This window comes from Taudactylus pleione, unplaced genomic scaffold, assembly GCF_031769625.1.
Source record: "Taudactylus pleione unplaced genomic scaffold, aTauple2 ptg000055l, whole genome shotgun sequence".
In the NCBI taxonomy this organism is placed as follows: domain Eukaryota; kingdom Metazoa; phylum Chordata; class Amphibia; order Anura; family Myobatrachidae; genus Taudactylus; species Taudactylus pleione.
The window spans coordinates 7,831,778-7,850,061 of NW_028284457.1; the positions used below are offsets into that span (position 1 = coordinate 7,831,778).

An 18,284-nucleotide genomic window follows, 5' to 3' on the forward strand; every position below is an offset into this window, starting at 1 on the left:
AGATTTGTATTATGTTTTAGTGGAGAAACCATCACCTTTTTGTATTTGAAGAGCTACATTTATGAAAATTAACTTAATACTAAAACATATTTTAAAAAAGTAAACTTTTATACTTCCATGAACATTTCATAATCCAAATAATAATGGACAATTCTGACATATGTCTAGAACACACAAGCTGATTACCTCACACAAAGATTTTTTGAAAGAGGATATCCAGGTGGACTGTTGGAAATTTGCAAGGCCAATTGAAAAAAGAAGATTTATTAGTAACCATAACTCACTCTGATTCCAAGCAATCCTCTTTATTTTTCATCAAAGAAATCAATGATCAATCTCAACAAGTATGAGAATACAAGAATAAGCGGGAATGTAGAGTGACTCACATCTAACACGTGTACTTCCTTACTCCAGGAGAGGTGGAACAGGGGAGGGAAAGGTCTGTCTAACACAGGTTAAGTTTCTATAGGTCTTCATCTAATCACATTTGAACACACCCTCACTGTACTCACAGTGTCGCTGAGAAATCTGGCAGGTGTCATGCTTGGCCTTGTTTGAAAGGACAAGAAAATTATATAATATATTACATTAACCCTTCTATAACTATATGGGAAAGTTACTCATCAGCACTCATCAAATTAAGAAGTTTTTCTTCTATAATGGATGTAAATGTTCTACTATTTTTATAGGATACAAATCTAATTTATCTCACTTAGAGACAGTTTAACTATTTTCGGCTTCCTCCAGCTTTACAGAATTTTCTTCTGCAACTACTCCTAATCACCTGGTCTGCTCCTCTCCTGTTCTTCCCTTTTGTTCTTCCCTCTACCATTTTGTTTATCTCACTTTCTTATGTTTCCCTCTTCTCTAGAGATGGCCATCAAATAGTAGCGGCAATGCCGACATGGAAACTTGCCTTGTGATGGCTTGTAGCCATTCCAAGGTAACTAGTCAATGGGTTATCATGCACAGAGGGAGACATGCACAGAGGGAGACATGATTTTATGCATGTGGAATGGATCTGAGCTGTGGACACCACTTCCTGGTGTCTCAGGCTGAATGGAAAGAATGAACCACTTGAAACCAGCATGTGATTGTGGTAATCATCGTAAAATGAGATTAAATAGGAAAACCATTTCCATTAAAATCGGTACATCGATGGTTGGCAATTATTGGTTTCCAATGTCCATCTCTACTCTGCTCGGCACTTTGCTGCTCTACCTTCATTCTGCTTCTCACCGTCCCTCCTCTCTGCATGGGCCACATCTCTCCATCACAGACCATGCACATAAACCATCTGTTGGTCAATTAAGTGTAGTGGGGTATTAATGTAATGTGTAGGTTTGTGTGTGTATACAGTATAATGTGCACATATGGGGAGACATGTACTTCTCTTACACACATGCAGACTAAATTATTAAAACAGCCCATTGGTGAAAAAAAGCATGTTGATGTACAAGTAAATCACTTAGCCAGCAAGAACTGTAACTACTATATAACTTAGCATTTGTCTCCATTCTGATTAGGTACTTTGAGCTGCTATTGCATTTTCTGGGTCAGGCCAAGTCACACACTGTGCTGCAGATTGCAGACCTGAAAGTATGTAACACTGCAAACATGTCACCTTCACTGTCACTTAAGAAATGTCATTTAAGCAGTGTTTGGATGCCTTTCTCTTAATCATCTCAGATTATGCTATATTAATTTTCAGTCAAACAAGCTACAGTACAGCCAAGAATACAACAAAACACATCCCTCTGGCATGTCAGCCAATGTGTTCTCAAAGACCATCTAAACATTTTAAATAACACTTACAATTCAAAATATATCCAAATAATAATGTTGACATGTATCAAAGGGGAAGTGTTGTACATGCATGCAAAAAGCCTGAATTTGTAATACTCTGAAAGGGACTGGGAAAAGACACAAAACTGCATACTGTATTTCAGACCAAGGACATTGCTATAGCGGGTGCAGGAGTGCCATTGCTATTGGGCCAAGAGTCTTAGGGCGTCTGCCTCCAGGGCCCACCTTCCTTGCATCCACCTCACATTGTCATCACTGTACAATTTTGCATATGAAGACAGGTCACGAGAAATAAGTTTAAAATAGCAACACTACAAAGCAGTAGTGAGGCAGAACTGGAAAGAATTATGAAACATAATGAATAGTGAAATATAATAATACTTGTATACCTAATAAACATATTTTGGGGTATCGTTGATTTAAAGAAACACCTTTTCTTTTCTTTATTGTACAAACCTATAAATAATCTATAAATAAAATTAAACAAAAAAACACTTTTCACTGAAAAATTACGTTATCTTATTTTAAAAAGTTGTATTTAATAATAAAACAATATTAAGGAACATCCATAATTAGTCAATGTGGAGTGTTTTTTTTTTTGCTGTGTTTAGGCTGCAGAGACTATGGCCCTGATTCAGAGCCGGACGCTCTGACCAGAGCGCTCGCTCTGAATCAGGGCCCTCCTCCATTAATATGGAGCGTCCTCCTGGACGCTCGTATAGCTGTGGGTCACCACCCACAGCATATACGAGCGTGCAAAAAGATGGTCGCGATGGTCGTGACCATCGCGACCATCGGAATAGCGAGGGATACCCTGCGGTCGGGTTTCCGAGCCGCAAGGCCAGGAGTGATTTTGGCAAAATCACTCCCACTGACATCACTAATGATGTCAGTGGCGCCGGCTTCAGACGGTAGGCATTCCCATGGGAACGCCTCCGTCTGGCAGGCACGCCCCCGGCACGCCCACCAAAGGGGGCGTCCTGTCATTCAACATCGACAGCACGCCCCCTTTGGTGCGAGACCCAGAGCGATGGAAAGTCCTTCGCTCGCCGGGTCTCGCGCATGCGCACGACGGAGCTCCCTCCGTCGTGCGCATGCGCAGTGGGGACCATCGACCCACATGCGAGCGTACTGCCGCTCGCGAGTGGGTCTGAATGACCCCCCATAGCAGCTGTTCCTGCAGTACAGTACATTTACTTTGCAGTTATTGGACCTTTTTGCTGTTCACTCACAGAAGCCTGAAGTGAGACAATGAGCTACTGCACACTCTTTTGGCTACTTAGGGGCACTAATGAGGTAGGTGTAATGGAGTAACTTACAAGGCAAAAAGGGGTTTACAAGTATTGTACATTGTATCTATAGATTAAATCCTGTTCATGGGTTGTGTAAATTCACCAGCAATTATTTTTTATTTTTTATTCTACTCCTCCCTACCCAAAAAAAGGCAAAAAGGGTTTATTTTGGTGTCATAATGCCATACATAGTCAGAACAATGTCAGAAAATTAGCTTGAAAATTATTTGTCTTCTATACAAAATATATTTTTCTTGTTTTTAATTTTCTTTTCACAATTAAATCGATGTCAGCATAAAGTATAGTAGCGATCCCATGCCTAGCAAAATTAGCTATGAGGAAGAAATTTCTACTGATTTCACATGATGACTTCATTAAGGTTTTGGAGGAGATTTATTATACCTTGGAGAGAGAAAAAGTACCAACCAATCAGCTCCTGTCATGTTTCAAATACAGCCTGCAAAATAACAGTTAGAAGCAGATTTTTTTGTACTTTATCTTTCTCCAAGCTTTGATAAATCTCTCAGTTTATTTTAATTATTTTAAATCAGCATTGCACTTTCACATTGTATAAATAGTGTTTAGTTTGGATGCTGTTTATGCACCTTACAGAGCCGGAAACTAAACAAAACAGTTTGTCGCCCCAAAATGGCACTAATTAGTTGAGATGGAAAGTTCTGCAGCAGTGACCTCCCTGATCTCATTAAAAACATTTTAAAAGGGTAATCTGCATTATGCCATTACAATGTATGAAGTTTTTAACCGTCAACTGGTGTGAAGTGTTTAAGTGGCAAATCTAGGGATTAGGACAAATTTAAATGAATTCATATTTATCAAATTGTGTTTAGCTACACACTGATTTACCATTTGTAAATTGGTTACACACAGTATTCATCATCGATCAGAAGAGAGTGGCTTCAAAAAGACCATGGTCAATCAGAGCACTGAAGGGAGGGACTGGCTGGGCTGGGTTTGGCAGGGTTAGGCATCTTATATAATTGAGTTGGGGCTGAGATATTCATTCATTGGTGTGGTGGGGTTACTGATTTGATGGAAAATGGGAGGGAGGCTGGGGTTATAATAGAATGGTGTGATAAGTTTAATCATTTAATGTAAAGGTAGTGGGGTGCAAGGCCTTTCATTTACTGCTCTGTTTAAGGTTAATTGTTTAATGGTGGGTAGGAACTATTCATTTATTGGTGGGGCTATTTAATATAATAGTGCATCTCAGTAGTACCTATTAATTTAAACTGGTGTGATGGGACTATAAATTCATACTTGGTGATTTGGAGGTTATCAAATGAATGTGGAATTCAGTTTTACAAAAGGAAGGCTAATTACTGTATTTGGGGCTATTAGGGATGGCAATATAATTATTTATTTAATGTGTATACTATAATTTTAAAGTCAGGGTGTTTGAAGGGAAAATTGTTCCATTTACTAAATAAAATAAGATTTGGAAGCTCTTGTAATAATATTAGCGCTTCATTGGTAGAGAGGACTAGATGAGTCACTCATTGCTAGACTTTCCATATTTCATGAACCTGTCCACTTTCCAAAAAGGCCCTCAGCATTCCAGGATCCAGATAAGTAGCATTAGATAGTAAAAGCTGTAAGAACAAATAGGAGAGAGCAAGACAGTCTGTCAACTGATTCTGATGGGGTAGCCCTGTCCACCCACTCAGGACATTGCACAACTAGAAGGACAGCAGGGAGGTACATCCTGCTTCACACTGCTCTGCTCGTAAAGGTGGAGCTATTTACACCTAACAGTAGGAATATGAAGGAGTTGTAGAGCAGAATAGCATTGTGTAAAATGATAGCCACACCACTTGCATTATTGACATGTTCTTTGATACTGTACGTACAGTATATCAGTACCTTTGTTGTATACTTAAAAGTAGTTTTTGAAGATCAACTTCTCATGGGACAGTGGATTGGTGTACCCCGAGGCTAAAATTTGCCAAAATTGTATTTCTAATTTCCTCACAAAAATATGTTATTTTTAAAGGGTTGAGATGAGCGCCACATAATTTACAGCATGACTTTGAACGTCAATACTGGAAGTCAGTAGGAATGCCAGGAGGATAAAGGGACCTCTATCTTTCTCACTAATAGATATAGCGGACAATATATGGTGGATTGATAAATGCATGTTATAGGGTGATCCATTTCTCTTACTCATTTTGAACCCAATTAACAATTAGGATGGTTGTTTATCCAATCAAGGGGGTATAAAGGATGATGTATAAGATAAGGTCCCATACACCTTGATAAAGATCTTATATAGAAATCGAAATGCGTTGGTGACTGGATCTTCTTTTTTTAAAAGATTCATCACTGCCGAGGTAGGTGTATGATCATGTTGTCTGTGAATGTCCGGAAGCCACTAGCTACATTTATCAGGTTATTTCTGTTCTTAACATCTATGAAGCACCTACACTGTCAGTGGTGTTTTAGCTTGTCTATGTATTAAAATTGGCTTTTTAATTGAGACCATCGTCGCCTTCTATTTATGACGATCCATATATTGATTAAAGCGGTGTTTTGGGCACTGGACAAGTACCTATAACCCCTTCTAAAGATACCTTTATGTGAAGACTAAAGACTCTTCCCATGTGAGTACGGTATACACCCACCTTTATTATTGTTGTATCAACAAAACGTAATTTGGAAGAAACTGAAAAGAAACCTTTATGAGCTTGTACTCCACCTTCTCTATAGTGAGTGGGGTACGCCACACTGTTGGTTTTTACACTAGTGCCAGTGATCGCATATACTATTCCTTGACATTAATTTATGGTGTTAGAATTACACATGTTTTATGTTTTTTTTCATGCAATCTGGATGTATCCTCTTGTGAATGGAAGTCACACCGGGGGATCCCTGTTGACCCACAATTTAAATTTAAGCATTACTTTACTTATTTCTGTTTTAAACACCAGCGCCATCTTGCTTTCAGGAGCTTTTCTTTGCATTATTGTGATATGGGATCTATGTGGTGAGATTCTATTCTTTCCTGATTAGTGGAACGGCAGCAGGTATTGTTGCGCACAATCTTGAGTTATCCACTTATATTCATTTTAGTATAATAGGTCAGTATTGAGGCCATCTATTTAGCCAAGAGAACTGAACAACTGCAGGAAGTGCTCATTGCTTCCACTATTGTGGTATATGCTGAATTGGGGATTGGCAGAAGAGAAGCTGGGAGCAGGTGAAGTTCCCTTTGGCTATGGAATCACTGTATATTTATACCAAAATATCAGGACACAAAAGTTATGTTTTAAAAGTGTGTTTTATGGTTCACAAAATACATGTATATATTTTTTACCTATCATAATAGAAATCTAGAGATAATGATAGAGAAACAGTTAATAGCTAATTTTCTCCAGATTGGCATATTTGGTAATAAATGTACTCTGTGACTAGGCTTCTGCATGGGCTGACCTACTGTTGCATGAGAAGCACATTCAGGCTAGTTATACGCAGCAGTTGACTTGTTTTAATGAATTGTTTTCTTTAGCTCCCATTTCATCATCTAAATATACCCAGCTGGGACAGGTTTCTCTGTTGATTACATTGAAAAATCACTTCTTAATTTACCGGTCTACAGTTCTGTCACTGTTTTGAAAACCAGCATCAACATATGCCTTGCAAAGTCATACTCAATTTAAGAATGCCCTATCTTTGTGCAAATAGGATTAACACTTTACAATAACATTAGAACACCAATTACCTCATTTATAATGATCCAGTGACAGTCAAAGGCAACCAAATTAGTCTCAACGACCTGCAAAAGAAAGACAATGAGTGTGAGTCAGCACACATTGCAAGTTGGGTACATTCAATCATGCGCAGAATAAAATGCTCTAACAGAGCTTTGTCATTCAGATGGAAGTTGGTAACCTTTACAATATACGCTTATGCTTTTATTTTACTTCTTACTTAGACAATGAAAAAGTATCCATAAAATATGAGAAGTCAATTTAAAGAAATAAAAGAGGGAATATTGTAGAATTAAATTGTCAAAGCTAATTTTTCAATAATACCCGGGTTTGTGCATGTGACTGCGCACTGACCCAGGTTTTTGCTATGTGTGAATGCAAACGACCCAGGTCGAAGTCCCGGGTCCATGACCCTGCTCTGTATCAGTGTCGGGGACTGAGACCCAGGAAATTTATGGGTTGATATGTGTATTTCCCAGGTCATCGGTCTGATAGGGGTAAAAGTAAGACGTGAGATGTTGAAGGGCACACAGGCTGGGATTTTATTATCATTTTTAGACAAATAACATTTTAACATAAGAACACCTACACAAAATGTATCAGTCTTTCTGTGAGTGTGCGGGTTCATACAAAAATATTTAATCAAATCGCTTGTATAGCAGGTTAACAATCATTTCAAATTAGAAAAATCTGTTAAATGCTTTAAAGGTGGTGTCACACAAGCTGTTTAAACTCAGTAGCAATATAGCTATGAAGAAAAAGATTTTCAATATCTCAATGCTTATTCATGCAGACAGAAATGATGCTGCCTGGAAATCATGATAATTACTGTATATGATAATTGAGTATTTTTTGAGCAGCAGTTTAACCCCTTTTGGAGCAGGCACCTGAGAAACAACATAGGCTAAGTATATAGTACTTGATTTACCTGACCTTCCTCAGGCCCTATGTGCCTTTTGAAAGCAAGAAAAAAACGGGATATGGTCAATATGGGGATTGGCAGCAGAGAAGCTGGGAGCAGGTGAGGTTCCCTTTGGCTATGGAATCACTGTATATTTATACCACAATATCAGGACACAAAAGTTATGCTTTAAAAGTGTGTTTAATGGTTCACAAAATACATGTATATATTGTTTACCTATCATAGTAGAAATCTAGAGATAATGATAGAGAAACAGTTAATAGCTAATAAGGGGATGGCGGCGCTTAGAATACCGGTGACGGAATCCCGACACCTGTCAGAATCCCGGTGCCGGCATCCTGACTGCCAGCATCCCAAAGGTAAGTAGTGGAGTTAGGGGGAGAGATAGGTTAGGGTTAGGGGTTATGGTTAGGCACTATGGAGAGGGTTAGAGTTAGGCACTAAGGGGGAAGGGTTAAGTTTAGGATGCAGGGAGGGGGAAAGAAAATTTAAGCACTAGGGCAGGGGTTCCCAACTGTGGTCCTCAAGGCACACTAACAGTCCAGGTTTTAAGGATAACCATACTTGAGCACAGCTGACTTAATTAGTGCCTCAGTTATTTTGACTTAATAATCTGTGCTTAACCAAGTATATCACTAAAACCAGGACTGTTAGTGTGCCTTGAGGACCAAGGTTGGGAATCACTGCACTAGGGGGAAGGTTAGGTTTTGGCACCGGAGAGGGAGGGTTAGAGGTAGGGAGAGGGGGAGTGTTAAGATAAGTACCGGCAGGTGTTGGTATTCTAAACCTGTCGAGATGCCAGCATCGGGATTTTGACCACCGGCATTCTGAGCACCGGCATCCCATACCCAACAAAGAAAAATAGTTGGTTTTATACCGTCTAAGTTAAACCTATTATTGAATGGAGGTGAAAAAAAGATGCTATTTTTTCTGGAGGAAAAAGGCATGAGAAAAATTTCTTGTGTGACACCACCAAAAAGCAACTGCCTGGAGTACAGGGGGGGAGATGTATCAAGGCTCGGAGAGAGATAAATTGGAAAGAGATAAAGTACCAACCAATTAGCTTCTAATTCTAATAGTAATTTTTCAAATACAGCCTGTAAAAAGACAGTTAGAAGCTGATTGGTACTTTAGCTCTCTCCAAGCTCTCTCCAAGGCTTGATACATCTGCCCCTTTACTTTATAACTCTAAGCTTTGTACATCTGATATTGAATGCAACTTTAATGTATAACCATCATCAATGGATTCCTATAATGACTACTGCCTCTATATACAGAACAGTTTCAACAGGCAGCAGTTGGATGATGGTATTCACATTTTTTTAGCTTGAATCCACTAATAAGTAGCTTAGTAATACAGTATATTGTTTGTCTTGATTTTGAAAAAAGTGACCAATGTTTACATTATACCAATATTCTATGTACTGTAGCAAGACACATTGAAACATTAAACAACTTATAATCAAGAGCAGAGAGGGGTTTCAGCATACCCTCGAACTTGATGCTTCCCACAACATACAAGCAGCTTTGCTCCCATACCTCCCTATTAATATACTATTGCATTTACACAGGCTGTAGTAATTAGCTGAACTGACATTTTGCACTGGCTGCAATGTATCCTGTTAGAGAACCCTATATCACTCATTAAGTTGAGCTATACTAATTAAAATGTAAAAAAAGAGACTACATTTCAACATTGCACATCCATACTGGCTCCATTGTGCATAGTGGTGTGATTTGCATACCTTTCAAGAGGAGGATATGGAGGAATGTACTGTAGACTGGACTCCAAGATACACAATTATTTATTGTGTATATTTCTGTATTTAGCCCAGCAATTGCTGGGAGAGATTGTATAAGAGTAAAATGAATGATCTCTTTAGCAGTGTAGTTTATATAATAATACACTGTAGTTCAGCGGCAGCTGTCTCCAGCTTGTGGGGTGCCTGAAGAGGTGCAAGGCATGCCCAAAGGACAATCCCACCACACTGCTTCCTATGGGCATCTACATAACTTGTGGGGCCCCTATCAATAAAACTGTCAATATAATTTGCTAGTTATGTAATCACAAAGTATAATATTAGTCCCAGCACCAAAAATGTGTAAGGCACGTTGTAATGCTTTCAGTTCTCATTATGCTACACAGAAACCCCTATTCACACATGACACAGTGCCCCAGGCTGGTGATGTAGCTAGATGTTGCTTCCTCTATGTGTGTGCCCCTAGGTAAAATCCCCAGTTGTCCTGTTGTTAATCTGGCTATGCATGTGGCTAGGTCAGCTGAAACTGACCCAGGGTGCAGAAGTGCCCAGGCACACCAATGGTTACAAGGACATAGTAAAAAGTTAACAGTTGGACAAAAACAATGGGCTAAATGTAATAGGGTGAGAGTTTAGAAAATGGGAGAGTTTTCTCATACTTTTTAAACTCGGCCAATGTAGTCAGTGAACAAAGCAACAGAACAAACTTGCATGTTTTTCAGACTCAAAAAACTCTCACGATTTAAAATCTCATCCAGATGTTTTCCCATTTTGAAGACAAAACTTGACCAATGTGAGAGTTTACAGCTAAACTCTCAAATTTTCTAAACTCTTATCTTATTACATTTGGCCCATTATGTCATTTGTTATAGCTATTCACAGTGTTCTTCCGTTGGTAGTGATGGGGAGTGATCAAACTCTGTTTTTTACCTGCTCTTCAGTATAGTGGTGACAGGAGCTCTCATCAGCACAGGTCAGTCTCTCCCACAGAGGCACTACACCTGTCCTGACCAACTGCCACCTGCGTCCAACTGTTACGTGTCTTACCACCTGACACTGCTCATGTGACCAGCTCCTGACCTCTTGAACAGCTACAGAGGCTGCTGGGAATTGTGGTCTGGTGGTGTAATGACATACACATGCAGTGTAGCAGGATGCACAGTGTCAGACACAACACCTTGCATAGCTGGGTATTTCAGTAAGTTACATAGATGTAACTGCAAGTTTAAATCTGACTTAAAATCTGCAGGCACCTGATTATTATTGTTTAATTTAAACATTATTTTTAACCTTGTATGTTCCTGAACTAAGACCTTGAGGGTTTTTGTTTTATTAAATACATAAATACAGCGGCTTACAAATATGTTTGTTAACCAGTTAACCACTAATCATTTTTTTCACAAATATCTAAGTGAAAAGAAGTTCCCACAACCTTTCATGGGGGCAGATGTACTAAACTCTGGAAAGTAATAAATTGGAAAGTGCTAAATTACCAACCAATCAGCTCCTAACTGTGATTTTTCAAACAAAGCCGGTAACATGACAGGAGCTGATTGGCTGGTAGTTTATCACTTTCCAATTTATGACTTTCCAAAGCTTAATACAACTCCCCCTGAGGGAGACTTATCAAGGTTTGGAGAGAAATACAGTGGACAGAGATAAAATACCAACCAATCACCTTGTAACTGTCACTTTATAGGTTGTGTTTGAAAATGACAGTTAGGAGCTGATTGGTTGGTAGTTTACCTCTCTCCATTGTATCTCTCTTCAAGCATTGATTCATCTCCATTATAATGTATAAACTTAACCATATTTCTGAACATTTTACATTTTACTGCAAAATTACAACTTATTTGCTAAATTAAGTAAATTTTAAAAAAAGGAAAAACTGAATGTGACATATATAAAAGTTTAGACAACTTTCCAGCTGATTCTTTAATACTTTTGTTTAAGGGTGGCTATTCTTAATGACCTAAGGTGCCTCTAAGCTTATGAAATAAACATGATGGTCCATTATAAAACACTAGAAGGCTATAAAATTATCTAAAATCTACATTTTTGCCATATATTTTTAATGTAGGCAAATTGGTCATATGTGTAGATAGATTACATTAGTTTTAACTTGAGCTGGTGGTTGGTTGGGTATTCTCCAAATGATTGGGAATTGGATCACCCAGAACTGTTCTGTCTTGTGGGAGTGTAGTTAGAGCTCCATGCACTGGCTTATGGGGAAAGGAAGTCTGCTTTGAGTGGATCTCTTGCACCTAGCATGGGGCTGTAGCAAGTGCCACTACTAAATGATGACAGTTGTGGACAGAAAGATAGTGTGCGGAGAGGCCTCCTGCTTGAAGCCACATGAATCCTCGCACTAGCCCTACAGAAACTCACATTAGCATAAGGCAGTAAATCAGGCTTCAGCATCACACAAACACTGCCACTGTGTGTCTGACTCAGAATTAGCCCCTATAGCACATGGCATAACAGTGCCTATATTTTTCCCAAATTATCCTGATTATCATTGCCCCTTATTTGGGAAACATATTTATCTCTGTATATATGAAATTCAAATATTAAAAGCATTTGTCTTATTTCTAAATTCAGTAGAATAGCATGCACAGAGAGATAGTAAATGATGCCAAATGTAGGGCATAGTAGGTACATGTACGTCTCAGAACATGATCAGAAAGCATACTGGATATACAAAATGTCCAGCTTCATTGAAAATGACTGTGAGGCGGAATCAGAGAAGAAAGCAGTAGCACAGTCGCTGAATCTTTTTTGGACAGTGGCTATGCTAAATATGCAAAAGCCGAAGAAGGCATCTTAAGTAAAAAAGCCACCCACAGCTGGCTTCACTGATCCAATGCTGCATCCAAAGACTCAGCAATGGATCAACTGCGTGATAATTGGACATCTAAGTAACCCTCAGGATACTCAGGATATTCAGTGAAATCAGCCTGGTGGGGCCAGTGAAGTAGCCACTGTCTTCAGCAAACCCAGACAACCAGAACAACACGCCCCCATATTCTGTAACACTGCACGTCGCCGCCCCCAAACACCAGCAGCATGTCAATCATGCTGCAGCTTTTGTGGCACTGTGAGCGACATTGCAGAAACAGATTTGCACATGCGCAGTACGGCTCCTGCACATGTGCAGATCCTCAAACATCAGAGATGTAGGTAATTATTAAATTACCTACATCTCTGATTTAGGCTGAGTGGCAAGAGAACTTGTTAAGTCTAGTCTAGACAGTTCTATTCCTTTCTGTACAATGGTATAGGACTGCCCACTTGGTGGCCATAGGTTTGGGGTAAAGCTCTACTGATTTCTGTGTTCTCCAAAATCATTGTAAATTTTCTTTGTTCACATTTTGCTTATGGTAAGACAGCAGTTTGGTTGTCGTATTTCTTTCCCTGATACATTCTTGCTTGGTGCTCAAATGCATATTTTATTTTGCAATCTAGCACCCACTTGAAAATAAGATAATCCTTTCAGCAGTGCTTTTCTTTCAAAATGAAATAGATTTAAATAGAATTAAGCGTAATAACATAGCAGCATGTCAGCTCATTATAAATTCAAAGTGCTGAATGACAAAAGGCTGGAAAACATCTGTAGGCATTTCACGGGAAAGTTTAGCTCACTGTAATAACTCTCCAGTGCGTCTTTGCTCAATAGGATCTGACAGCTAATCACATCTGCTGTTTTCTGTTTAAGATATCCTGATGATCAGTATTGATTAGGAGTAATTATGATAAATGAATTGTTGTGCATATCCATTCCTATTACTAATGCAAACAAACATACAGCCTTCTCGACATTAGTTTGTCACAGATGTTTCCTCCTGTCTCTTCCAGTGATTAGACTTCCAATCTCAGGCACTTGTAATTCTTCTTCATAAAATATTTGTCATATATTGGCAAATTGGAGAGCATCAGTAAGGGGAGTGCCTTTAGATAAGTTTCACTGGTTCAAATCTTTTTCATAACAATAATTAAGAGTTGCATCATTATGGAATTTAATAAAAATCATTAGACCGAAAGTAGACTTTAAATTAGGTTTTGTGTGCAGTTTTGTTTCATTATCATCTCAATGATAATCAAGTACACAAGTGGCTGTAGCTTTTCTCCTAGGGCCTTAGTAACAACTATTAGACAGTGTTAGGAACAGCAAGCAAGATGACAAACAATGTTTCTAAACTGACTGCACATGAGCTAAGGGTCTGATTCAGAGATGGGCGCTAATGCAATTTTCACGTAGTGATTGTTTGCCATTGCGCATGTGTATGCACTGCACTGTGCGTGTGCTGTGATCGCATTTCGATCACGCACGCACAGAGGATTTCATCTCTAAGTGAGTGACAGACTGCCAGCGGTTGGGGTTGGTAATGGGGAGTGGTCACAAAAACGCAGATGTGTCTGTCCATTTAAACGCCGTTACATGGGCGTGCATAAATTAGCCACTGCAGTTGCCTACGCAGCTTTGCGGGTCAGAAGAGATCCCAAGGCTGCGGCAGGTCAGACCTGGGTAAGATGGCCGCCGATTTGCTTCAATGTTACTGATGTTTATATAGTTATGCGTAGTCGCACATGGGCGAGAAGGCAGCAGTGGACATCTTTATGCTCAGATGATCTTTGCTAACATTAGCATATTTTCGCAGATGTTTAGCAAACAGAAACGCAGTTGCATGGCATTAGCGTCCATCTCTGAAACAGGCCCTGCATATGCTCCAAAAATTGGCGTATACAATTAGGGCAATGCAAAGTCGTATGCATATTCCTCGCATCTACACTGATGAATGGAAAATTAGAAATGGACTGTATTGGGATGTTCTCATATAGGCAGAGTACACACATGTATGGCATGTGCAAGCATATACGGGCTATGCAGAGCTACACATTAGTGAAAATATACCTGTTTGGAGGCATATATGTTGCACCTAGTATAGGGCAGTTACAACTACTCACTGAGGATGACTAGTAGTAAGTAAGTAGTGCACGAGCTGGTGTGAAATGTATACCACTCTGCATGTGGGTGGACATATACATTTTTTTGTATACACTAATTTAGAGTTATGTAAAGTCAATTTACTTCCAACTCTGCACCAGCTGATAGTGTGAATGTTTATTGTGCTGTAACCTGTGATTAGAAGCAAAAACAAAAGTATACACTTTTTCATATGTGAACAGGTGGTTTAAATAAAAATAAAATAGTTTATTGCTAACATATAGCTAATGGGGCTCTATTTAGATTCTAATTTTAGAAAGTCAAAATTACCTTAGTATTTAATATTTTGCTATATTCTTTATTTATAAGCCACAGTCAACCTACGGCGCTGCCCATCAGTTTCCAAATGGAACACAAACATGCATTCCCAAAAAAAACATTGTAAACTGTTTATAAGATATATGTTTCATATGTGAGAACTCTCCTCTCTTCCTATAACCTTATGTGTTTCTCCTTATTTCTTTGTGTGCTCTTTATGAAACATTTTCACTCCTTAAATCATTCATAATTGCCTTTTTCCACATGTTGAAGTATTGGGCTATTTAAAAATGACTAATGCAGGAGATACCACCATCCCCAAAAGCTAATGCTATCTGGGTATGGGGTTAGCATGTCTATCATATGGGCACAGCATTGACAGAGAGGTATATTTAGACAGCTGTATCATCCTTCTGCACTCATATTTATACAACCATTTTGCTGCACACTTCTTATTCACACAAATACTGTCCTGATTATAGTAATAGATGAGATAATAATATCATCTTAGGCTGGCACAACTATAGAATAAGCCTAATACTAAATAAAACATGTTGTACAACAATAAGGCTATATTCACAGGATATTGGTAATAAACGGAATAAAATATACCTGAAGCGATTTCTGTACAGCTGTAATTATATTACTGTATGTGGAAGTTAAGATAAGAAGATCATATTTGCATGCAGATTTCTTTTATATAGCATTAACTATGGCCAAAGGCTTGTGCTTGTAGTCATCAACATTCCTGCATGAATCATTATACTGTAGTGATAAACGCATACAAATCACATCACCTGTTACCTTTGCCTGCAGTGAATGTGAAATGGTCAACACTTTCCCTCTGTAGTCAGCTGTCATTAAACATATGAGCAATTACTGTGGATACAATTGCAAACTCTCACAAGTACAGCACTAGCTTATATCTTTCAGTTTTATTATTCCCTCTGCAATTTCCCTTCCGTTGTACAGCCTTATGAAATATGTTGCCATTAGGCAAATATATGATAGTTTCAAAAGAAAATTTCAAATATTACATTTTTAAATGAAAACAGTAATAAAATGTTGCTTCTGTACTGGTTCATGTAGAACGAAATATTGAGAACATTTCAAAAATAAGCAACTGGAAATAATAATTGTTATGTTTACATTTTCCAACATATCGAATAAAGCTGATTAGTGAACTTTGAACAGGGCTTGATTGTGGATGCTGAGAATGGTGGAAATACTTTTATACTTCAATTGTGTTATAACTTTTCTTTTTAAAACAGGACTCCATCCCACCAGTAAGATTGCAGCATACTGCTGCAGGGGTTTATAATCCAGGCAGGATTGCAGAGGTTTCCCGGTTTGCTAAACTCAAAACCGCTGCTATATAGAAAGAAATCACGTTTGAGAACAGAAAATGTTTGACCAAATATCTTCCATTAAAATAAGAGAACCCAAGAATTAGCGTGTTTAGAACCTACTGTAATCCTGCCAACAAACCCACACAAAAAATGTATCTGACTCTGCCATGCGTTTTATGGAAATCATTGCACAGATTTCTAGGATCTGTGCAGGCTTTATTTTATTTAAAAAAAAAAATTGAATTTTTTTTAAATTAAAATAAAAAATGGTGTGGGGTCTAGCAAAAATTGATAACAATCTCTAGGCATTCAAATGCAGGCTTGCAGTATTGTATAAGGTTCACCGTGATGTGGTAGGTGGGCAAACAGTTTTGGCCAACCATGTACTAAGAAAACTTACTTTTAAAACCATGTTAATTGTTGCAGTTTATTATAGACTTTTTGATCACTAGAATTCTTAGTGCTTATACTGTGCACCTGCTCCTACCCACTTTCTTTTCTGCTGTAGAACTACAGGTCTCAGGTAGCACCTATTATCATGTTTAACATTAGGATGTGCAGCCCAGCCCCTCCTTAGTAATGTAGAATAATCAGGTTGTCAAATGGTGTGCAGTACTCCCTATTTTTCCACTAACTAGCACTAAGCTTTACCAGCCGGGGCTGGTGGCATTATAGCAGGAAGAACAAGCAGAATAGAGGGGTCTAGTTACTAAGGGGTCTATTTACTAAGCAGTGTTAGGAGAAGTGAAAAGTGAAGAGGGAAAAATGATAAGGTGCCAGCCAATTAGCTCCTAACTGCCATCTCACAGGCTGTGTTTGAAAAATGACAGTTAGGAGCGGATTGGCTGGCACCTTATCACTTTTCACTCTTCACTTTTCACACTTCTCCTAACACTGATTAGTAAATAGACCCCACAGCAGTGTTAGACAGAGTGAAAAGTGATACGGTGCCAGATAATCAGCTCCCAACTGTCATTTTTCGAACACAGCCTGTGAGATGGCCGTTGGGAGCTGATTGGCTGGCAACTTATCACTTTTCACTCTGTCTCCTAACACTGCTTAGTAACTACACCCCAGAGTCCTCCTGCCATAGTGCCAAATCACTCGCAGCCAGTCAGCACAGGGCTGAAATCCCTAGGGAAATGGGACCCACAAAAAAATGTGGCTCCCTAGGGACAATCATCACTGTGCTGATAGCAGTAGTTCTATTCCCCAGACTTGTGTAACAGTGGGTGTGTGATCAGCAATTAATTTAATTATAATCAGTGGCAGCTCCAGGGGTGGGGCTGCAGTGCAGTCCAAAATTCATATAGGGGAGCCACACCAACTGCCAGTCAGTCGCAGCCATCTATGTTTGGCAGTGTTTGAAATTACAGTTTGTGTGGTTCCCCTATTTGAGTTTTGGACTACGCTGCGACCACCTCTGGAGCCACCACTGGTTATAATAATTTTGTGATGGATTTGAAGCTAGATACTGTAGGGGTTTCAGAGCGGATTGTGATCTTTTTAGAAGGTCAAAATTACCTTGGTATTTAATATTTTGCTGTATTTTGCACTTAGAAGCCACAGTCAAACTGCCCTTCAGTTTTCAAATCCCTGTCACACTGTTACATGGTAAATTTATCCCTAGCACATCTGCATTTGTGTGTTATTTCTCCACTGGCAATGGATGGTTCACAAGGAATGAAACCTAATTTTAGCACTTTTGAGACACTATTTCTGTCCAAGGATTGAAGAAACTGATTGGACAGTTGCTAATCTTTCTATACTTTGTATACTTTGAATATTTATATATTTTTCACAGTGTTTCCTTTTCTTTCTCTTCCACAACACTTGTTATGTAGAGGAATTACATTTGCAAACAGAAGGTGCAGAGACCTGCAAGTGGCTTTGTGTTGGAGATTTGAGAGGTAAAATGTTATCCACTGTAATAAAGCTCAAAAGATTGCTGGATCTAAGCGGATGGTGGTGGAAAGGTCTGTATCCCCATAGGATAGAAGCAATGATAAACTGGATTATGCATCTCATCCCCAATATACTCTCTTTTCGTGAGACAAAATATTGAAATTGGGATGCAAACACCATGTCAACATTCAAAATGTCAACACCACAAAGTCAGCAGTAATTATGAAATGTTGACATGGAACATGTAGACATCTGCAGAATG

The 18,284-nt window shown here is 38.8% G+C and overlaps 1 protein-coding gene across 1 annotated transcript in view; it reads right to left on the minus strand.

Annotated features, from left to right (window-relative positions):
* The window catches only part of GRID2 (glutamate ionotropic receptor delta type subunit 2), a 1,139,199-nt gene that overhangs the window by 475,459 nt on the left and 645,456 nt on the right, over positions 1-18,284 (minus strand). Inside the window, exon 5 of the mRNA XM_088464469.1 lies at positions 6,835-6,888. Within this exon, the coding sequence (XP_088320595.1) occupies positions 6,835-6,888 (54 nt within the window). The remainder of the gene's footprint in view (positions 1-6,834; positions 6,889-18,284) is intronic.